The sequence below is a fragment of the Haliotis cracherodii genome, unplaced genomic scaffold (genome assembly GCF_022045235.1).
Source record: "Haliotis cracherodii isolate W230 unplaced genomic scaffold, xgHalCrac1.p SCAF_12, whole genome shotgun sequence".
In the NCBI taxonomy this organism is placed as follows: Eukaryota; Metazoa; Mollusca; class Gastropoda; order Lepetellida; family Haliotidae; genus Haliotis; species Haliotis cracherodii.
In genome coordinates this window covers 43,321,778-43,346,797 of record NW_027266267.1, presented here as the reverse complement: position 1 = coordinate 43,346,797, position 25,020 = coordinate 43,321,778, and the positions used below count along the sequence as shown (strand labels likewise).

The 25,020-nt window shown below is 38.7% G+C and overlaps 1 protein-coding gene across 1 annotated transcript in view; it reads right to left on the bottom strand.

The window, feature by feature from the left end:
* LOC139457425 (ankyrin repeat domain-containing protein 17-like) overlaps nucleotides 1–2,388 on the bottom strand; it is a 114,688-nt gene extending 112,300 nt beyond the window's left edge. Inside the window, exon 1 of the mRNA XM_071238825.1 lies at nucleotides 2,259–2,388. Within this exon, the coding sequence (XP_071094926.1) occupies nucleotides 2,259–2,388 (130 nt within the window). The remainder of the gene's footprint in view (nucleotides 1–2,258) is intronic.
* Between the last annotated feature and the right edge of the window lie 22,632 nt (nucleotides 2,389–25,020).

Here is a 25,020-nt window from a genome sequence, read left to right as displayed (position 1 = left end):
TACACAGGTACTCTCTTTCAGAAGAAAGGTGGACATTTTCCCAAAGCCTGGTCAACTCGAATACTCATACCTGGACGTAAAAAAGAGAAACTGGACCGACCCCAAAACTACCGAGACACCAGTGTTAAAAACAGGCAAAAAAGATAAACCTATGTTTGGAATAGAATGCAGACGATTTCGAAAGCAATATAATAGAGCAAACATGTGTCTTAAAAATTAAGAAAAAACAAAACCCAGAGAACCAAGAATGTATGGATGGGAATATACGTGAATATAAAGACAATTTAAACAAGCATGAAATACTCATATCCCCCGCAAATATGACATGTCCGGTTGTGTGCAATGCATTAGCTGCTGCGAACTATGTTCACTGTACCGTTTTGTAAATGGCCTAATTGCAGCACTTAAAAACGTTATTACTGGTAATGTTTTGCCATCTGGAGTTTATGATAGAATACGTAACTGTATTTGTAATGAGTAAAGATGAGACATATGGACGAACAACTTCTTTATTACAATTAGGAGCGACGTTTTGGTGTAGGTTCTAACACCGTTATCAAGCAAGTGAAGTACATTGTATGGTTGACAAGAATATATACAGGACAGAAGGCAGTGTTTATACAGTTGAGTAGGTTCAAGACCAGTTACACTGTTGTATTTGTAATGGGTTGTGTTATTACTTAAACAATAATCAGAGAAGTGAGGAAGTTCTTACTTTACTTAGAGATCAATGAGAGCAGGGGTCACCATAAGGTGTACTGAGAAGTACAGCACCAATCATCTGATGATCTGAGTAGTAGACTTTGGTATAAATCTTCAAAGAAATCACCAACAGCAGACTCACCAGAATCAACGTACTGCCTAGTTCACGAAACGTTTACCGACCATAAGATTCTCTATTGAAGGCTTTTGATGGTACGGTAGTACCACTGCTTCTCTACTGTTCCGAAATATTGGATTTTGAAAATTTAGAAATAATAGAGAAAATGTACCTGAAATTAAAAGAAGAGTAACTGGTCTTAGGAAATCAACACCCCATCTTATGCTTTGTGTGGAACTTGGCATGAAACAGGTAATGACGAATATATGACTTGTGTCAAATCGGTGAATGATGAAGAATGTGGCTATATATAACAGGAACTGGTTCGTCATTGACAACACACATAAATCATTTATCTCTTGGTAAGATATGGAAAACCGATCCAACGTCAGCTGAAAATAAGACTTAGCATTTATCTGATTGTAATGATATACTTAAACTGAATTCATTGTATCTCTTTGACTTGACTAGTTTGCGGTTGTTGTTATCAATGTACGAAACGCAGTTAAAAGAAACGTGTTTCTACCAGGTACTATTACACATAAAGACGATTGAAATGTTTACAATTCGGCAATAAAGACGCACAGAAAAGTTTTAACCGGCACATATTTTCAGCCAAAACAAGAACACATTTCAAACACATATCCTGACGTCATACTAAACGTAGATGTCGTAGAAAAGTAACCTATTTGCCTCCATGCGATGCGAGAAAGTCATACAGTTCAATGTTCTTTTTTTGTCTTGCTATCAACGTTGCTGTATCACCTTTGTTAGTCCTGGCGTTAATGTCCAGAAGGTTCTTTGAAAGAATAAACTTCACCATGTCTAGATTTCCCTTCTGACAGACCAAGTGAAGGATGTTCTTGCCTTGTTTTGTCACCATTGACATATTACCCCCTCTGCTCAGAACGAACTCAAACACATCTCTGTGTCCCATCATTGCCGACAACACCAGTGGTGTCTTCGAATATATCTCCAAATGTCCCCAAATACACGCCGCATGAAGGATGTTGGTACCTCCAAGTGTCGTCCGTAACACATTACACCCTTTACTTATAAGAAAGTCAAACATTTCTCTGTTTCCCAGTCTTGCTGCCACCATCACTGATGTCCATCCATATTGTCCTCTACTGTTGATGCCTACCTTGTTTAGCGAGAGGACCCATTTTACCATCTCCACATGTCCCCCAGCACAGGTGTTAAGTAGGATGTTGTTACCTTGTCGATCTGTCAATGACACATTAGCTCCTTCACTTACAAGAACGGCAAGCACATTTCTATAACCCTTGTCTGCTGCCATCATCACAGGTCTCCTTCGTTCTACTGTTGATGTCAACGATATTCTGTGATAAGATATACTTTACCATCGTCACATGTCCCATACAAGAGGCTATATGTAGAATGTTGTAACCGTGATCATCAACAAGTGATACATTACCTTCTGCATTTATGAGAAGGTTTACCACGCCCCCATGTCCTGCGGATGCTGCTGCCATAACTGGTGTCCTTGCCTGTCTGTCCCTGCTGTTGATATCAAGCTGCCCCTCAGACAAGATTTGTCTCACCATGTTCAGGTTCCCCTCTCAGCATGCATCGTGAAGTTGGTTGTCCATTGACCTGCCCTACTGGTCACATGGTTTATCTGGTATGTATCTTTCAGGAGAGAACTGCTTTCCACCCGAATATATTGCAAATTGTACACAAATATTTTACGTAAATTACCAGAGTTTGATTGTAGTCTTTAAATACAGTTTGTTTGTGTGGTTGGTGATTAGATGACTTGGTTGACAGTGTGGATTCGTACCCTGACGACATGGATAATTTCTCATGATACTGATCACTGGATTGTCGTGTACAGAACCTATTGTTTACATTGTAGGCTGCCTTTTTATGACAGGAGTATTGATGGATGCGGTGTAAAGGAAACCAACAAACAATAACTTTTATCCGAAAATTGTGAGTGGTGGTTGGTACTGCATTTCCCTTTTGGCAAACAACAGGCCTCATCACTGATTTTCAGTGACCCATTCATATAAATTTTATCACTATTTGCTTTTTATCTGTTTGAGCAGATAATAGCGGCGAGTGTACTGATTCTGTGGATGAAAGTTTTCTTTCTGGATATTTAACATTAAATGTAGAAATTGTTCTGGCATGTATAAGAGATGTTTGATGCATTCTTAATTTTGAGGAACATTTGTCTCAAACATAATGATGCAGTTACCTGTAACACAAACCGATTTTCCAGATCGAGCCTTCAAACATCAGGTCGTGACACTGCAAGACTTGGCTACACGAGGGCTTGTCGGGACATTTGGTCAGAAGTAAGAAAAACTATATGACCATGTTCTATATGCAACTGTTAATGGATAGTATCGAAAAAGTTGCCCCAAACAAACATCTGTATATTTATTGTGGTTACAGTTCCTTTTTGAGTGTCAGTCTATATGTTGTTGGGTTAGTTCTTACATGTCTGCATACATTATGCGGATGATGCTCATGTGTATGTTTGGATGTATACCTGTATATGCATCTATTTTTGTGTACATACACATTTATCTTTAGACCCGGGTAGAGAATAGATCTTCAGCAACCCATGATTGGCGTAACAGGCGACTATGCTTGTTGTAAGAGGCGATTAACGGGATCAGGTGGTCAAGCTCGCTGACTTGGTTCATACATGTCATTGTATCCCAATTCAGTAGATCGATGCTCATGATCTCAATCACTGTTTGTTTGTTTGTTGTTTAACGCTGCACTCAGCCATATTTCAGCTATGTGACGACTGTCTGTAAATAATCGAGTCTGGACCAGAACATTCAGTGGTTTATTTACAGACCGTCGCAATATCGCTGAAATATTGCTGTGTGGCGTTAAACAACAAAGAAACAAAAACAGAAAACTTTTATCGTTAATATTTGGTACACCAGCGTAAACAGACAGTGGGTATCATACTACAAAAGTATATATGAATAATCAGGGAGTTATACAAAATATACAATATATACTCAACAACAAAAGTTCCTGTGACACCAATATTTTAGTGTATTTTTCCAACAAATAAGGTTTGGTTTTCAATACAGACGAATGCAGTCAAAGAACTGTGGGAGGCCACGTGTAACCAATAATCGATATGACAACTTGATTCGAACAAAAAACCTACGAAATCGATTTCAGCCAACAACAGTGACAGCAACAAGCATCCCTGGCCTTCGACGAATATCTTCACAAACCGTACGTTGACACCTCAGGTGTGCAGGGATTGTCGCCAGAAGACCCGCCAGACATCCCATTTTGACAGGAAACCACCGTCAAGCACGTCTACAGTGGTGCAGACAGCGTCTACTCTGGACGGACATGCAGTGGGGACAAGTTCTATTCACTGACGAGTTTCGTTTTCACCTCAGCCACAGCGATTGACAGATTCGAGTGTACCGACGTCGAGGTGAACGTTACGTCAATCATTGTGTCATGCGTTATGGTATGGGATGGGATTACAGCAAGACACAGGACCCGTTTGATAGTGGTGGAGGGAAATCTCAATGGACAGCGCTACCACAACGAGATCATCTTTCAACATGACAACGCCCGGCCTTATATTGCTCGACTTGTTCAGGAAATCTCTTCAACTAAACAAAAAATGACATCCTTTGGCCGGATCGCTCCCCTGATCTCTCACCAATCGAGCACATGTGGGATGAGATGGATCGGCGCCTTTGACGTCAACCACGTGTTCCACTCCAGGAACTTCGAAACATGCTCCAGCAGATATGGACAGGTATCCCACAGGACTTTGTGCGACGCCTGGTCAATCCCCCGAGACGAAGATGTGTTCCTTGCATCGCAACCAGATGTGGACACACACGCTATTGATTTGTAAATTGACAATTTGGCATGTTGATGTTTTTTTTATGAAATCACGTATTTTCTGATGTCAGTATGGCGAATTAAACCATTTGAACACTTAGAGTAGTCTTTAATCTGTTGCAAACCGAAATTGTTTCAGATTTGGTAAAAAAATTAACTTTGCATTAAATCTTATTGAATGTCATAGGAACTTTTGTTGTTCAGTATATATATATATATATAAACTATATCCTGACTGAATAGAAGCTATGGAGTACTAAGCTGGTTTATTTTAAGGTTGGCGCAAACATTAAGCACAAAAAAGGAGTAAGCATTTTGTTCATTTAGGGATATGTTTCCATATAATAACTGAAGGAATTGTTCATATATGCATTAACCTCTGTATATGATATGGAGATATTCACTAAATGTGTGTTATGAATAGTTTATAAATATTTTATTGCATTTAAGTATAAAAAGGAGACATATCTAAAAATACTTGTGACAGATCGTGAAAATTCATCACAATGTTGTTTTTGTTGAAACAACAAATCGCCAAAACGTAGCTTTCCCGATAAATTCTGTTTCTGTCATAAACATTCATGTAATTGATTTTTTCAGAATTTTGTATGATGCAGATTATTATTGGTCTCAACAGGTAAATCATTACAACATGTGTTAAACGTACTTCGGTTTCCTCAGACGAAATATGTGTCCTTCATTCTTCTCAACATTCTTTGATTCAGCACTCAGTAGGTGGCAGGTTAAAAGTTCCAAATCGTATTCAAAACTCAAACAGCCACCTTGTTCAATACATTTGACTTGGCACAACTTAAAGCCAATGTTCTCGATCGTGACACAGTTTTGAATTGATGTGTCTCTTACGAAAAGGGGCATTGAATCTTCAAGCACGTTGACAATGTAATTACAGAATAAGCTGCAAATATCAGAAGCATGACCCCACTGTCACCGAGACACTTCATCCTGGAGAGATCTTAGAGAAGCACAGGATGCACCACTCCGGACACAAATGTCCAGATGCCTCCTATGACAAATACCACCAATCTGTCGATGGATATAGCCAATATAATATATCACCATGTGACGTCCCACGTGTTGTCTATATCACGTTTCAAGACGTGCAGGACGACACTGTTTACGACATGTAATGATTCAATATAGACTTAACCTTTAAAGTATTTATCTCTCGTCTTGTAAACAGCAATGAAGTGTCACATAACACATCAGTCAAATGATAAGAACTGACAGAATTTTGATAATTATTTACTGAATGACATATATCTTTCCCCTGATATTCAAGAAATATTATCATCAGGTTACGTACAGAATGTGGTGACCATTATTGTGTTACCTCCCGACTTCCAAATTGAAACATTAAGAAAATCAAGCCATGTATGTGCCAAAACATTCAATATGAAAACATCAAATAACAAAGATACGTATACAATGAACAAGTGTATTATAAAATTAAAAGGTTTATAAAACAATACAAATTATTACAAAGAAATTTCATTGACAGTACTTAAAAGAGTGGCAGTACAAATACAGTGGCAGTTTGATTTCAGTGGCAGAAAGCAATGGTCATAGCAACAAGAAAATAGCGTTATCACTTTCCTTTGCCGTGGGGTCTCATTAGAATTTTGTTTCTTCATTTCGAAGTGAATATAAACAATACAAAAAGAGTCCTAGAAAGACTTATTAAGAGATAGGCACTTGGGCCGCTTTATGACCTGAGAAACAAAATGATCAAATGTGAAATTAACACACAAATGGCCCATACTCTGGTAGAAATACTTCTTGATAACCTTTTTTCTTAGATAAGCTAACTTCAGTAGTTTCTTAGAACACTTATCCATATTGCAGACATTTGAACGAAGTAAAATAACATGGATAAAAAAACTTGTCCCCATTTCATGTAGTATGCACTCAGTTGAGATCCTCACCATTAACATGAGTGTATAACAAATCATTTCTCAGACTTAAACAGCTCTGGAGAACATTTGTCCCCTTTGAGAATGGGACTGACAGAAGAACCCACGAACTCCGCTCCTATATCCCCCGTTCCACTTTTTGGTGGGGAGTAATAATGTAGAAGTAATAATAATATTCACCGATTAGCACCAATAGTCAAACTACCAAAAATGGGCTTTGGCTGGATATCCAGGGTGAAAACAGGATCTTGACACAACCACTGGTCTTGATGTCATGTGAGATACCCACGTATTGAGTCAAGTAACATTCTGGAAAGTTTCATACCATGCTGGATTAGTGTATAGCTGTAATGTAATGTAAAATTCCAGATTACTTTTGATTCAAAAATGATCTAAACATAGTAAGTTCCACAACACTGCTAACATTAGATATTAATACATTAAGTTGACCTCGTTACATAAGCATGTTAACCCAGAAATCTGTAGGTAAAAGAATTTAGTGTGAAACCAACAAACAACCAACAAATGGTATATAATGAACAATTGTATTACCAAATTGGTAGTACAAAATAGAAATAGACAGTACAATATTTAATGCCACTATATAATATTGACAGCAAAGGTCAGTGATATTGATATATTCACCCAACAGTGCAAGTGGTCGAGATTCCGAGACAGGTCAAGCCTGAGAATCCGGGGTGATAAGTGATCTCATCACAAATGTTGGTCTTGAAGTAATGTCAGATGAAATGTGTGATTAAATGTGCGAGGTGAGACAGGGACGCGGCCAGCTCCACTTCAATACCGCAGACACCTTCTAGAATATTTTCTTTCCGAGCTGTTCTGGAAGTTTACACTTCACATTAGCATATAAATATAATAACTACCTCACCACTGCTTACATTAAATAGTACTACATTCCATACACCTATTCATTGTCTAAATACAATGCAATGACCTAAGGAATCGCAACAGAAACAATGTAATATGTGTAACAATAAATGCCACTGCTATATAACATTAGGCAGAGCTATCTTCCATTCAAGTCCCCCATTCCGTCACCCAAGATGTGTCTCACTCAAACCAGACATCCTGTACCTACATGTCACTATTTTCAAGTCTCAGGTATGTCGATGATCTGATATCGTTAAATAATGGTCAAATAGCCAATTGCCTTCCAATGAATACCCACCTGATTACTCACATGATATATAACAAATATCAGACCAGTCAAACCGCTTTATGTGTTTCATATTTAGATCTTAGTCTGAAGATTCAGATTGACAAACTGTTCTCCACAAGGTAATGGGGATGACCTCAATTTTCAAATTGTCAATTAATCTTCCTTTTATGTCAAGCAATATGACAGCAGATCCAGCCTTTGGTGTCTAAACTTCACAACGTGTTAGGTACAACTGGGCATGCTCTTTCTGCAAAGAGCGTCATATGATTATTACTTCATGATCATTGTATCCCAATTGGGTAAGTCGATGCTCATGATGTCATTTACTGGATTTTCTTGTCCAGACTCGATTATTTACAGACCGCCGTCATATAGGAGGACTATTGCTGAATGCAGCGTTAAACAACAAACAAACAAATACAAATATCATCAACAAATGTTCTGTAAAGTTGGAGAAACATATTTCTTTCAAATACTTCTTCATGTAATATTTCCTTATGACACAATGTATTGCAAAACACATTGCAAAACTTGTCCTGTATCCTGAATTAACGTATCCTGAATTAATGGTCGCCTGCTTACGGCTTCAAATTTTCTAAAACTAAAACTAATTGTATACACTTTTGCAGAAAATACAGACAGAACAAAGACCCAGAATTATTTCTATCTGGCACACCCATCAAAGTAGTTGAGGAGGCCAAGTTCTTTGGGCTTATTGTTGACCGCCACCTGACTTTGTTGACACACTTAGAATAACTCTAGACTTGCTGAAAGTCGTATCAAACTTTAAGTGATCACACCACCTTCTCCATTTGTACAAGTCTTTGATCCGCTCAAATTTGGACTATGGTTCCATCATTTATGGTGGAGCCTCTAAAGGTAACTTACAAAAACTGGATTCAATTCATGGAATTCTTGGAGCTTTCAGGACCTCTCCTGTTGACAGTCTCTATGTAGAGGCTGATGAGCCTTCATTAAAACAGCACCGTCTAAAACATGCTTTGTAATATATAACAAAATTAAAATCAAACCCGTCCAATCCAGCACATGATTGCATTTTTTTTATTGCTTTTACGAGGGATTATTCCAAACTAAACCGAAGCTGGTTCCGCCACTCCCTGTAATGGCAGAATTACAGTCAAGCATACTTTGCTTGACTCTGTATACTTTTCTCTCACAAGGGATACATATTATTATTCAAGTCTTCAAAGGATCTTTTTACCAATGTCAATGCTCGTATAATTCTCGATTTTTTAAAAGAAATAGCAATATTTGATGAATTTTGAATTTTGGATTGTTTTAAATTTTGTGTGATGGTATTGATTATTGAAGGCGGTTAAAGTAGTGTTAAATTATTGTCCCCCAGACAGTGGCATATTAATCCATTTATATGTAAGTGTATAATATAAACTAGTATTTTGATGTGTTGATTGTGCTACTTTTTTGTTTTAACATTGGGCAGCATAACATACAACCACTGGTGACAAAGGTGAATCAAGCAGGAAGCAAAAGCACTGTAAGTCCCTGTGATTCCCAGTTAGGTGGTCTAGCTTTGGTTGCTAGTGGTTTTTAGCCTGGTTTTAATATATATAAACTAATTTACTGACATATTCTTTGTTTCAATATTGCTTAGGTTTCATTTATATATAAACTGTGACATTAACCTCACTGTTTTACTTTCCTTCGTCAACAGGGGTCTAATAATAATAACTACCTTGTTCTCATCGCGATATGGCTGCAATATTGCAGATGCGATGTAAAAATGTTAAACTCACTCAATCACTTCACCAGGGTGACACCGACAACGCAACGATGATTACATATCTCGTATTCACTTAAACATATCAAAACAAGAAGCAGAATACCTCGCCAGTGTGTTCAACACAACCCAAGGTAGAGTAACATACCTCGTCTGTGTGTTCACCACAACCCCAGATAGAGTAACATACCTCGCCAGTGTGTTCACCACAACCCCAGGTAGAGTAACATACCTCGACAGTGTGTTCACTACAACCCCAGGTAGAGTAACATACCTCGCCTGCGTGTTCACCACAACCCCAGGTAGAGTAACATACCTCACCAGTGTGTTCACCACAACCCCAGGTAGAGTAACATACCTCGCCTGCGTGTTCACCACAACCTCAGGTAGAGTAACATACCTCACCAGTGTGTTCACCACAACCCCAGGTAGAGTAACATACCTCGCCTGCGTGTTCACCACAACCCCAGGTAGAGTAACATACCTCGCCTGCGTGTTCACCACAACCCCAGGTAGAGTAACATACCTCACCAGTGTGTTCACCACAACCGCAGGTGGAACAAGATACCTTGCCAATGTGTTCACCACAACGCCAGTTAGAGTAACATACCTCGACTGTGTGTTCACCACACCAGGGGTGCAAAATGAATTCAAATAATCTGCCATCTTTAAGATCCACCTGCTGTCAGGTTGGTATTTAGAGTTTGATTGACTTTTTAAAAAAGACATGGGAGACGAGAGGCATTTTATTTTGATCATTTGATTTTCTTTCTTATCGAACTATTTAAGGCCTGTGTGTACAATTACTGTCGTAGGGGGCGATTCACGTGCATCATGCGTGTTCAGTGTGTGGAGTGTTTCAGGAACTAAAGAAAGTAGGTACACACATATTAGCGATTTTTCTATTTCATGTAACTTGGAGGCAGTAGATTAATGTAAGGTGGGATGTTTTGTAGTCAGGCGGGAGTGGATGAAAATATATTAATTAATTCTGTATTGCCTAAATTGGTCTTTGAGAATTTTGTTTTAACGATTTTTCAAGCCTTTAAAAAATATTGCCTCATGGAGAACTCACTGGCACGTGAATATATCAGATCTTTGACAGTGTAGCTGGGAATAGCTGCTTCCAGCAATATTTACTCACTTACTGATATTTTGTTTCCAGTTTGCGGACACTTTAATGTTTTCATTTTTTAATGTCAGGTTTAAGAACCAGGGTGCCGTTGTACAAAGCGATCTTAGCGCTAAGGTGATCGTAGCCCATACCTTAACATAGACCTACGACAGTCGGAACGATAATGTTGTTTTGTACAACAATATCTTGGACATCAAAATCCTCGCCAAAACCATCAGACAATGTTCGTATATAGTTGTGCTGTAGATCAGTAGTTATTGGTGTATGTATCATGTAGGCTATGAATGCATCCATTGGGTGAGGTGAAGTGAAGTGGGATTTACCGTCTCGAATAGTTGTGCTGTATATCGGTAGTCATTTGTGTATGTAACATGTAGGCTATGAATGTATCCATTGGGTGAGGTGAGGTGAAATGGGATTTACCATCTCGTTCAAGATTATTGCACCTGTATGAGAATGTGGCAGCTCGTTCTTGTGCGGAATAATGCCGAATAATGTTTGTAGTGCTATCCCACTGAGTATACTGACTCCAAGTCTACCGGTCCATGTATTAGCCCCAGACAGGGTAGCATCAAGTACGACTTTTTATGTATGACGCAACCGGGGATGGAACCCACGACTTTCGCTTTCCGTGCAAATATCAGCATTTGCACGGAAGCATTTTTAGCTTTGTCGATCTCTCTCTAGTCAGTGATGTGCAACGATATCTTCAATCCGTTAACAGAATATTATTCTTTATATTCTGTCTGACCAAACCTGCAAGACATGAAAGGACAATGAATATTTTTCGAAAGATTCGGAAGAATCGTTAAAGAATTCAGAGATCGACTAGTACCACAAAAGCAAGATTGATCTCATATGGTTACACCAACACCTCTCGTCCATTCCTCTCAGCAACGTAGAATTTGTTACGATGCTTCTGCATATACCAATGTCTGATAATTTAGAACAACAACAACAGCTACATGATCACTGAATGCCAATAGTGATTGCTGCTTACAGTTTGTGTGTGTAAGTGGTGAAAATATGCAGTCTGTGAAGTTATTTTTGTTGACGTATTTCATTATAGGAATTGACTTTTTTTGCTGTTATTTAGTTATAAACCGGCAAACACACTTTGCGTAAATCCGCAAGCCGAATGTCAACAGTATGCATACGGGCTTTCACGTTTATACATCCATAAACACAAAACATATCAAAGTTAATTCTTTGAACTGACATGACATTCCGGAAGTTTACGAAAGGACAATTTTTCAGAGGTATAACCCGGTTGGAGATAAAAGGCATGCTTTCACTGGAGTTTTATACGGACATTTAGAAAAAAAACCCTTTAAGATAGAAAATACGTTGTTCTTTTTACAAATTTTGTGTTTTGTGCATGCTAGATCTATGCATAAAGATTCAGAATGACAATACAGTATTCAAAAGCATGTATACAGAAGACCATTACCAGAATGTTGATTTCAAATCTCCAAAAGCCAGCTTTTCTTTTGTGGCGAGCAGCGCCAGCCACCTTTGAGGTGCAATTGAATATATCCTTTCTACTACGATGTCAAAGAGTGTCATGTGACTCTTCCTCGGGATTTGTTTGATCTAGGTTGCATTTTTCGAGGCCTTGGTTGCGTTTTCAGGGAGTTATGTGGTAGGCAAGAACTCCCTGTTTGTGTGTCATGTGTTCCCGTGTTTGTTTCATGATGATATGCTCTCAAGCTTTACAAAAATGTTTCCGAAACATGCTGGATATCCTGTGAAAACTTGTGCTGTGTAAAATACCCTCACATGCTCTTCCTCACATGCATGTGACCGAAACATATCCTGTCTTGAACAAAAAATTGTTATGTTCCTAACTTTACCTAGAATCCGAGCAGGCAGTCACAACACTTTGTTGAGCAGACCCGGGTTCGTTCCTCTCTTGTCTCGCCAGTGCAGCTGTCTTGGAGACAAGTCCTTGTTCTTTTGTCTTTGACAACCCGTTGTTTGGTGGAACAGTCACGGTAACAGTCCTTGCTCTTCCACGAAGTCCAGTCAGTAAATTCTGAAACGGTCGTCCAATATAAGTACATCTAGTAACGGCTTGATTCATATAAGGAAATCTTTGTTTGTTTGGTGGGGTCGAAAATTTACAGACCGCCGTCATGTAGCTTGAATAATGTAGGGTGCGGCGTTAAACCTCAAACAAAGAAACAAACTGCAGAGCGAAGTGAAATGATATAGACGCCACGATCATTCGAAACTCGATGACATCTTTGAATAGATCTTCAATCTATTGAATACGTTGTTACCTACTTATTTATTTTGGAGATTTTACGTGCACTTTCCGACTGCAGCGTATTTCGCACACGGGAGAATACGTTGTGTGAAGGTCAAGGTCTTATATAAAAGGGGGACGGGTGGCGCCGCGATTCACTGTGCAGAGTTGCGAGCTTTGGGCACGCAAAAACATATGATTGTGGGTTCGAATCCCTGTTCGCCCTGATTATGTGTCTAGGTTTGTCAGCACCATACCCGTGCTCGTGGGTTTCACCGAAGTGGTAAACGTCTTAGACCTGCATCACTTCGGTCTTTCCTCCCACATTAAGCTGACACGTCGTGATATAACTGGTATAATGTTAAAAGCAGCGTTAAACCCAACTCCCTCACTCACTCTTATAAAAAGTGATTGTCAAATTCATTAAAATGATCATATTCCATGCAACAGCCTCATTTCAATGTATTCACTTCTGATTAATGAATAGCATGTATTAATTATTTACATAACTAGCGTACGGCAATAAAAGAAAGGAGATGGTAACAAAAACACAACAACCCTTGATTCCATCCCATATTGCAAACTGAACAGCTATGTTCACAGCCGTTATTGAACGTAACGCACTATCAGGGATACTCTGTCTCTCCTGATATAAAATAGGACCGTCCCCGTGGTCCCGTGCACATGTATATGCGTCTGTCAGGTGAGTGGATGGTTGGTTGTACAATCCCCTATAGCTAGCTGCGTCATACCAAAATATGTTAAATGATAGTGCTTGTTGTGAATATACTCGTGCTCGTGGGTTTCACCGAAGTGGTAAACGTCTGAGACCTGCATCACTTCGGGCTTTCCTCCCACATTAAGCTGACACTCCGTGATATAACTGGAATATTGTTAAAAGTGGCGTTAAACCCAACTCACTCACTCACTCCAATATGTTACGTGAACAAAATTTTCTTTTAAAAAAAATTGCATAAAATATAGATGCATGTACTCCGGTATACTAGGATTTTATGACGCTTCAGTGAAGTGAAATGACATACTGAAACGTTAAAACGAATAAATCATATAATTAATGTAAATTCGTGATATCACAAATTAAATTTATGCCAAAGAAATGATATTTATGATATCAACAAAATCATATTATGATATCAACGATTAATGATATTTAATCAGAAATCTTATGGAACGCAGACATAATGAATCTATTCTATTAAACTTATATCAATGAAAACAATATGGTAATAAATGTGAAAACGGCTTGCCATACTATAGGGGCTTGCGCTCGTCATGAGAACTGACCTCTGGTGTCATGCGATATAATATCTATTCGATCCATTTGTGGCTGAGATATATTGAAGAACATTGTTTCTGTTTTCTTAGCATATGGATTTTTTTCAGTAGCGCGAAAGTATACACTTGGAAAAATGATTTGACCCAAAAATATAAAAAAAACACAAACTCTTTTAATACGTTACTAGGCTGAAGAAGTCGCCGAAACACTAAAAACTGAAGGTCCAAAACAGAACAATATCTCACCCATATCATTTGTTTCATTTTAAGCCACCATGAAACACGGGTGTATACTTTGTTTGGCACCAGTTACACCATAACCACTCACCACCGCTCCGGTTATCTCCCTTTAGATACACGTCCCTAACTTACTTACTTATATTGGAGATTTTACGTGCGCTTTCCGACTGCAGCGTATTTCGCACACGGGCCCGGACAGGCCTTTTAATGTTTTCGAAAAGGGGAAAAAGTTGTTTGGCAGTCCAGTAGGGGTGTTTTAGTGGTTGCTTATAGAATTTTGGAAATTTTGAAATTTGGATAAAATGGCAAGAGGGTTTGGGGGGCGAACTAAGGGAGTTGAGTATGGAAGTTTGTTAGTTTGATTATGTGGTTTGGTTTTGGTAGTTTATTGGGGTTATAAATGCGATTTATTAGTCCTGTTTTGATTAAGTATACGCCTAAGGCTTTGAATTTTTCTATTTTATTTTGTGGGTTTAGGATTGCTTTTGAGTAAGAGCCTTATTTAGATTTAGGGTGTTTTGTAGTGTAGTTCGGTGTGTTAGGTAGTGGGTGCAGTGTATGAGTGCGTGTTCAGGGGTTTCTTGATGTTTGCAATGTGGGCAGGTTCCTGTTTTTTTGTAATTATTTTGAGGTGGTTATTTAGGTTGGTATGTCCTGTTTGGAGTTTAGTGATTAATTTTTGGTTTGGTTAGGGTTTTTTGAGAACCTTTTTGATTTGGCTATTTGAGTTTAGATATAAGTTATGCCATTTTTTTGTGATTTTTTTATCCCATTTGTCACACATCTCTAAAGTCCCAGTTGTCAGACAGCCTCGGAAGATGCCAGGAGGGGATTAATTAAGACAACATCTACTGATTCAAATTCAGATTCTTTATTTCTCCATAGACCACCGACGGCGGTACAAGCGCATACATTAAGTACAGAGATAAATATAATATGTACATCAAGAAGGCTGTGTGCATTTTGATTTAGCATTCAAAGTGGTAAATTCAAATAATACTTATTTTGATAGACGTTTGAGCTTGTTTAGTTTGATCGTTGAAAATAGGCTTTTGAATGAAAACACATTTGACCAAGTTAAATATCTTATAGGAATAAGTGAAAGTCTCATGTTATCAAAAGTTTGACATCGAAATATATAATGGAATTCATCTGCTATTGCTGGGGAGTTACAGAGTGAACATAGACGTTGTTCTCTGGGTACGTTATTCCAGCGGCCAGTCGACTGATATTTGATTTGTTTGATCAGTGTGAAAATTGCAATGCCTTAGTTTAGCTGCCACAATGTTTCATGGTAGACATGTGGAAGAACTGGAGCCTGTCTTTGCAAGAGTTTGATTCAGACATCAAGCATATAGCAGGCAAAGACAATGTTATTGCGGATGCATTGTCTCGAGTTGGTTGAATGTGATCAGTTCTGACTACAACCACGATTTGCATTATTTTGTGAGCATTTCTCTTAATTATCATGCATAATGTTTATTTTTATGTTCTGTACTTATCAGTTTTTGTACTTTTGTCAGTTTATTAGCAACGGAAGTTCTCATTATGTTCTAACTTTTTTTTCCGAAGATGTGTGTGTGTGTGTGTGTGTGTGTGTGGGGGGGGGGGGGGGGGGGGGGGGGTGTGTGTCATATGGCAGTGTGTGTTTATTGTTTAGATTGTGATTAGTCGTCAGAAAGCTCCTGTACCGAAGGTGTTGGTATGTCATGGAAATTATGGCATGTTAATGTACCTCTCTCACGCATTTCATCGCTTTGGAACCAGATTTAATGTGGGGATCGCTCATCATCCCTGATTCCCTGCCTATCCCACCTCGGAAGCTGCATGAATATCTATTACTATCACTGACTTTTCCTATCACCACTGTTCTTGTGTATTTGATACTGACCACCGCCATCATATTATATAGTGCCACTCTTTTGTGTACAGAGAGGCAATATCGGATGAAGCAATTAGAAATAAAAACTGATGAAGAAACTAAGCTGAAGCGAATCGATTTTCAGAATGATCCCTCTCACCGTACCTCAACACGTTATGAATGTTTTTTAGTTCTAACAAGTCTGGTTCTGGGTTTATTGACAAAATAAACAAGTTCTATTACAGTTGGTTCAAAATATACTCCTTGAATTGACTTTCTCCAGGATCTACTGGTAGCTATTGCCGCATGTCAGAACATATCATTCTTCCCCGAATGCTTTTGCGAATGTCATGTCACAGCCTTTTTGTGGTTCTGCTAATGAAAAGTTAGTTGTTGCAGACCAGTCATCAAAATCTGTTGTTGTGAGAGAGGAGTACACACCGTTTGTTTGTAAAGGTTTGTGTCAGCTGAAGGTGACAGTTTTAATGTTAAGCCCATTACGTTTGAGGGATATTGGTGCTCTTCAAACCCTGATTTTGAATGGTATTTTACCATTTTCTGAGGAGTCATCAGCGAACTCTGAGGTTTCATTAGAGGGTTTTATGTGGTTGTTCCAGTGCATCTCTCAATCTTGTGAATTTGAAGGGTGATTTAGTGTCTGGGTTGGTCAAGGTGGGGGTTGTAGAAACGCTACCTGTTAAAGCTGTAGACTTGCTCGTTGGGAATGATCTGGCAGGGGGGAGATATTTGGCTGATCCTGTTGTTTGTCTTGAGTCTAGCACTTCTGAAAGTACTGAAAATCTTGAAAAAGAAATTCCAGTGTGTTATTCTCTTAAACTGTCTAAACTTTCGAGGGAGAGTACCAAAGATTCTGACAGTTTGGTTGTCGAGGGAACCAGGTCTGGTTAGAAAGCAGTAAGTTAAGTTACAGGGGGCAGACTCAAAGGTCTTGCCAACAGGACACTCTCTTGAGAAGAAGCTGACAAGGTTCCAGTTTACTACTATTTTAAGGATAGAGTTTTGATGAGGAAACTGAGGCCGCCAGATGTACTTGGTGATAATGAATGAAAGGTACTCTATAAATTTGTTCTTACAAATTCATATCGAAAACATGTTTTGAAACTCCTTTGGTAGATCATTTGGGTGTGAACAAAACTTGTGACAAAAGTTTGTTCCATTGACTTTTGGCCTAATTTGCGGTATAATGTGGCTGAATTTTGAAATAACATGCCATGTGTGTCAAATGGTTGACACACCTAATCAGAAGATCCCAGCCGAAACTTTGATACCCATTAATGCTTTTGAAGAACCTCAGGAATGTGTTGGTCAGGACATCAGTGCATGCATACTTTCATGTGTGCTTCCATTAGATTTCCAGAGGCTATTCCTTTACGAAATATTACAGCTCAAGTTATAACCAAGACTTTGGTAAAGCTGTCTGCTATGGTTGGTTTCATTCAATCAGATCTAGGGCTCTAATATCATGTCAAGTGTTTCCTAACTGTGCTATGCAGGTTAAGTCTAGTGCACATCATCCTCAATCATAAGGAGCTTTAGAGAGATTTCATCAGACTCTCAAGAATATGATAGGGACTTATTGTTTTGAGATACAGAAGGATTGGGATGAGGGAGTCAGTTAAGCACTCCCTATGTTTTAATCCTTTTGACCTTATTATTAGCCATACTGTTCGTAAAGCTTTAAAGCACTTGAAGAAGCATTGGATTAATGACAGGTCTGAAAGGAGTTTGTTTGAGTATTTCTCATCATTTCGAGCTAGGCCCTCAAAAGCTTGTGAAGTTGCTCGTGATAACTTGATTGAATCCAAGGACAAAATAAAAGCCCATTATGACAAAAAGCCTCCAGAAAGAAATTTCAATCCTGTCGATAAAGCCTTGGTGATTTTGCCAATCCCTGGTCAACCATTGCGTGCCAGGTACTACGGTCCGTATGTTGACAGTGAGACTTACTATGTTGTACAAACACCAGGCCGTCGTAGAAAGACAAAGCTTTGCATGTCAAAATGATTAGAAAGTATCATGAAAGAAATAACAATGAACCTCCCCTGTGTGTTGTCACTGTTTCACCTGTGCATATTGCATCAGATTATGAGAATTGTGATTTTGTCAAGTAGGATGGCATTGCTGACTGATAGACCTAAGCAAAACAGTTCCTGAAGTATAAGCTTACTTGGATGCTAAGTTAAATCATTTGTCATCTGCGCTAAAGGCTCAAGTGTCAGAGTTAATTCAAGAGTTTGTTCACTTGTTCATGGATGTATCTGGCTGTACAGATTCAGTGAGTCATGGTGTAGATTTAAGTGACACTGTGCCTGTGAAACAACATCCTTATCGGATGAATCCAATCAAGCTTGAAGCTCTGAAGAAGGAGATTCAATACATGCTGGACAATGACATTATCGAACCAAGTCATAGTGAATGGAGTTCGCCTTGTATTCCTAGGCCGAAGACTGATGGCAGTTACAGATGGTGTACTGACAGGAAATGTTTCAACACTGTTTCCAAAACTGACTGTTTTCCAGTCCCAAGAATCGATGACCTCATCGGCAGCGTTTGGGACTCTAGATAGACTTCACTGATATAAAGTGATGCCATTTGGGCCCAATAGAGCTCCAGCCCCCTTTCAGTGTCTCATCTTGGGCGTGTCGAAGCCTATCCATGGAGTAGGACGAACACATGTAGAGGATCCCTGCCTTCTTCGAGATACTCACTGAAGCCAAGCTGACGGTAAATTCAGTGAAAAGTGAATTTGCGCTTATTGTTGGGTTCATTTCGCAGGTCATGTCATGGACACAGCCCGTTTTAGCAAGGGTGGAGGCTGTTTCAAAATTACATGTTCCACGGCAGACGCTCGTTACAATGTATTTGGGCAGTGATCAGCCGTCAGGAAGTTACTGTATTCAGATGCTAGTGTGGAAACGTCCGGTCCGTATACCGCGAACGGTGATAGTATGTAACAGAAGCATATGGAATGTTTTTGAAATTTTGAAACAGCTTCCACCCTTGCTAAAACGGGCTGTATCTACCTAAGATTTGATTCAATTCTTTTGCAGCACAGAGCTGACATTTGATGGTTGTTTTAAAATAAATACGAGGTAAGGTGACCACAGATGAAGATGATTGTATAGCCTATGGTTTGTTAAGCAGGTGTCAATAGGTTGAAATAAGTAACATTCATATTTCATGCAATATCGAGCTGTGATTTGAACCGATTTCGAAATCTTGAATAAGAAGCAAGATGGCGGGTGTCACTCCTTGTCTCTATGCATATAGAGGGGTGTGATTTTTTTCTACAAATATATTATGTTATACACGCTATCATCGAGTTCCTGTGGTTTCAGCAACCCATGCTTGCCATTAATGGCGAATATGCTTGTACTAAGAGGCGAGTAAAGGGATCGGGTGATACGGCTCGGTGACTTGGTTGATGCATGTCAGCGTAGCCCAATTGCGTGGATCGATGCTCATGATACCAATCACTGGATTGTCTGGTCAAGATTCGATTATGTACAGACCGCCGTCATATTGCGGCATTAAACAACAAAAAGCAAACAAAGAATACGAAAGGACATGTACACAGTATGTGTTGCTTTGACGTTATTTGGTTGGGATGATCCTGGCACGGTCCGGCTGGTTAGGATCATCATCAGCTCGGGGCAGTTGTCCCTCGACACACAGCCCAGACAGCGAATGGGACTTCTCCCAGGAGACGTTGCCCAGTCAAACCCACCCAGAACTTTTCGGAGAATGCTTTTCTAGCAATCCGTGCTTGACTTGTCACTTGGTAACTAGTGTTTCCAATAATCTGTTTTTTGGCTGGCAATCCGTGGATAACCAACCTTTCAGTGATTGACTAGGCTCTAAGTAACTAGTGTTTCCAATAATCTTTTTTTTTTCTGGCAATCCGTGGATAACCAACCTTTCAGTGATTGACTAGGCTCTAAGTAACTAGTGTTTCCAATAATCTGTTTTTTTCTAGCAATCCGTCGATAACCAACCTTTCAGTGATTGACTAGGCTCTTAGTAACTAGTGTTTCCAATAAAAAAATTCTAGCAATCCGTGGAAAACCAACCTTCCAGTGATTGACTTATCTCTTAATAACTAGTGTTTCCAATAATCTGTTTTTTTTCTAGCAATCCGTCGATAACCAACCTTTCAGTGATTGACTAGGCTCTTTTGGTAACTAGTGTTTACAATAATCTGTTTTTTTCTGGCAATCCGTGGATAACCAACCTTTCAGTGATTGACTAGGCTCTTAGTAACTAGTGTTTCCAATAAAAAAAATTCTAGCAATCCGTGGAAAACCAACCTTCCAGTGATTGACTTATCTCTTAGTAACTAGTGTTTCCAATAATCTGTTTTTTTTCTAGCAATCCGTCGATAACCAACCTTTCAGTGATTGACTAGGCTCTTAGTAACTAGTGTTTCCAATAATCTGTTTTTTATCTAGCAATCCGTGGATAACCAACCTTTCAGTGATTGACTAGTCACTTAGTAACTAGTGTTTCCAATAATATGTTTTTCTAGCAATCCGTCGATAACCAACCTTTCAGTGACTGACTTGTCACTTGGTAACTAGTGTTTCCAATAATCTGTTTTTTTCCAGCAATCCGTGGATAACCAACCTTCCAGTGATTGACTAGTCACTTAGTAACTAGTGTTTCCAATAATATTTTTTTCTGGCAATCCGTGGATAACCAACCTTCCAGTGATTGACTAAGCTCTAAGTAAATAGTGTTTGCAACTCTTCCGTGATCAACTAACTATTTGGGATCTTTAGCGTTTACGTATTCAGTCAAAGTGGCATAATCATTGGTCGATTAAGACTAGTTGATTTACAGACGTAATCGTCTATTTTTGTAGACCAAGTGACTCATTTTAAGTATAAGCTCTCGGTGTTTATTTCCCCTTCATTTACCGAGCCGATGTTATTCACTCACTTGAGTGTGGAGTTAATTGATTCAGGTGTTAACTGGTCGCGGCCAACTTAATTGGCAGTCGACCCACTGGGTCCGTATCTTGGCATTGCAGGGTGTCGTTTTAGTTACATTCCTTTTATAGCTGTATTACAGTTATTTGACTAAAACGTGGTTGTAATTTTGCGCTGATAGAATCAATTTGTGATCTGATTGAGCGCAGAATGGATTTATTGTTAACTGTCAACTATCAGTACAATAAGTAAGGCAGACACAATTTTATGGATAACAACTTCGTTAATACTGTAGAAAGCGACGTTTCATTATAGGTCCTTATACCGTTGTCAAGCAAGACTGAAATAGGTTACTTACTTTGGAGATTTAACGTGCGCTTTCCGACTAATGCGTATTTCGCACACGGGCCCGGCCATTTAATGTGTTTCCGAAAGGGGCGAAAGTGGTGTGGGCAACCCAAGAGGGGGCTTTCGGGGTTGCTTATATAGAATTTTGGAATTTTGAGATTTGGAATAGATGCCGATGGGGTTGGGGAGGAGAAGTAAGGGATATAGGGAAAATAGGGACATTGTACAGAATATATATAGTAGGTGAAGGATTAACAGTAACAACAACTGCATACATGAGTGGGATAACACGAGTTAGTGATGACAACAGAAGGATAATACTGTCACAACACAATGGACAGAGAACACATAGGTGGAAGCCAATGGGACCTGAAGTCAATTAAACAGGATAAGTGATTATTGCTTGATGAGTTCATAGTAGGCGGATTGGATGAAATAGCCTTGATCTCTGTTGATCGATGGCTTGTGGCGGCGAATGTTGACTGCTTCTGTTACTTCTCTTTTAGTGAAATCATGGAGGTTGTTATCCATCAAATTGTGTCTACCTTGGCATCCGTCAACTTCCAAGTAATGCCTATCAAACAATTTAGTTCAATAAGTAGTTATTTAAAAATAAGCTGTGAACCTATCACGACGCTTTCTTTATAATTTGTTTTATGACAACCCTGATCATTGGAGCACAGCTCATTGACACTTGTCTTAAGTGGTTTGTGGTTTCACTATAACCGTGAGCATCACTTTCCTCACTGGTGTAGCAGTTCAGTCGCATGAAATATGACATACCCAAACCCAAAACTGAGGTCAAATGACAGTGCTTGAACCTACCTACATGAACATTATTCAGAGATAATGAAATCATGTATGAGTTATACGTGTCATGAAACAAATAATAAAAGGTGAGGATCCTCCATTCTGTATCCCTTGTGATGAAAGAATCACAGTCAAGCATGTCCTGCTTGACTGTGTTGATTTTTCCATCACAAGGGACAATTATTTCCAGGTTTCATCTATGAAGGATCTTTTTAAGGTAAGTTCTCATTTAATTATTGCTTTTTTAAAAGAAATAAAATTGATTGATAAATTTTGATATGTATTGTAAAAAGAATGTCCTTTTAATTTGGTAAAATGATTATATAACTGTGATTGTTAGTGGCTGTACCTTCAAAGGGGGTTGAAGTAGCGTAAAATAATTGTCCCCCTGAGAGGGTACATAAGTCTTATTTCATTCAAAGTATTTTTCATTTTCCATGTTTTTAATCGTAGAATTCTTGTTGTTTTTAACTGATTTGGCTTAAACTTGCTGACAATCACCAGTAGCCAGAGCGATGGTGTAAATCCTGCTGGGTTACCATGTAGGTAGCAGAAGTATCGTAAGTCACCATGGTACCTAGTATGGTGACGTGCCTTTGGTTATTGGTGATCTATAGCCCATTTTTATTGTGTACTGTTATTAATTGTTACGAATTGTATTATGATATGCTAGTTTTAAATCTGCATCTGTGATAGTCTAGTTTTTTTTAATGTCCTTTGTTGACAGATTTTAATGTCTATATTTATGTATTATTAATGTACAACTTTATTTAGTCACGATATGGCTGAAATATTGCCGATGTGACTATAAATCTTAACTCACTCACCCACTCAAACAAATAATGAGTTAACTCTTACTATCCTCGCAGCCTTTTGCCTCTACTCATGAAATATGTAGCACGCAGTCCGTGTCTTTGAACGAGCAACTTTGCATGTCATAGAAATACTTAATGGAAACAAGGCGGGACTGGCTATTATAAGTTGAGGACCTGAAGCCAATTGAACAGGATAAGTGATTATTGCTTAATGAGTTCATAGTAGGCGGATGGGATGAAATAGCCTTGATCTCTGTTGATTGATGGCTTGTGGCGGCGAATGTTGACTGCTTCTGTTAATTCTCTTTTAGTGAAATCATGGAGGTTGTTATCCATAAAATTGTGTCTACCTTGGCATCCGTCAACTTCTAAGTAATGCCTATCAAACAATTTAGTTCAATAAGTAGTTATTCAAAAAAGCTGTGAACCTATCACGACGCTTTCTTTATAATTTGTTTTATGACAACCCTGATCATTGGAGCACAGCTCATTGACACGTATCTTAAGTGGTTTGTGGTTTCACTATAACCGTGAGCATCACTTTCCTCACTGGTGTAGCAGTTCAGTCGCATTAAATATGACATACCCAAACCCAAAACTGAGGTCAAATGACAGTGCTTGAACCTACCTACATGAATATTATTCAGAGATAATGAAATCATGTATGAGTTATACGTGTCATCAAACGAATAATAAAAGGTGAGGATCCTCCATTCTGTATCCCTTGTGATGAAAGAATCACAGTCAAGCATGTCCTGCTTGACTGTGTTGATTTTTCCATCACAAGGGACAATTATTTCCAGGTTTCATCTATGAAGGATCTTTTTAAGGTAAGTTCTCATTTAATTATTGCTTTTTTAAAAGAAATAGAAATGATTGATAAATTTTGATATGTATTGTAAAAAGTATGTGCTTTTAATTTGGTAAAATGATTATATAACTGTGATTGTTAGTGGCTGTACCTTCAAAGGGGGTTGAAGTAGCGTAAAATAATTGTCCCCCTGAGAGGGTACATAAGTCTTATTTCATTCAAAGTATTTTTCATTTTCCATGTTTTAATCGTAGAATTCTTGTTGTTTTAACTGATTTGGCTTAAACTTGCTGACAATCACCAGTAGCCAGAGCGATGGTGTAAATCCTGCTGGGTTACCATGTAGGTAGCAGAAGTATCGTAAGTCACCATGGTACCTAGTATGGTGACGTACCTTTGGTTATTGGTGATCTATAGCCCATGTTTATTGTGTACTGTTATTAATTGTTACGAATTGTATTATGATATGCTAGTTTTACAATCTACATCTGTGATAGTCTAGTGTTTTTAATGTCCTTTGTCGACAGATTTTAATGTCTATATTTATGTATTATTAATGTACAACTTTATTTAGTCACGATATGGCTGAAATATTGCCGATGTGACTATAAATCTTAACTCACTCACCCACTCAAACAAATAATGAGTTAACTCTTACTATCCTCGCAGCCTTTTGCCTCTACTCATGAAATATGTAGCACGCAGTCCGTGTCTTTGTACGAGCAACTTTGCATGTCATAGAAATACTTAATGGAAACAAGGCGGCACTGGCTAGTACATGTTGAGGAAAGTACGGTTGTGATAACATTGTCCAACTTGTGAAGTCTTGAGGTAGTGCTCGATTCCCAATTAAGATAAGAGGTATTGAATCTCAATGGCGATTTTCAAAACACTGTAGGTTTATCTCCTAATTGTTCAGACGTTGAATAACATGGTTTATTTGTTAA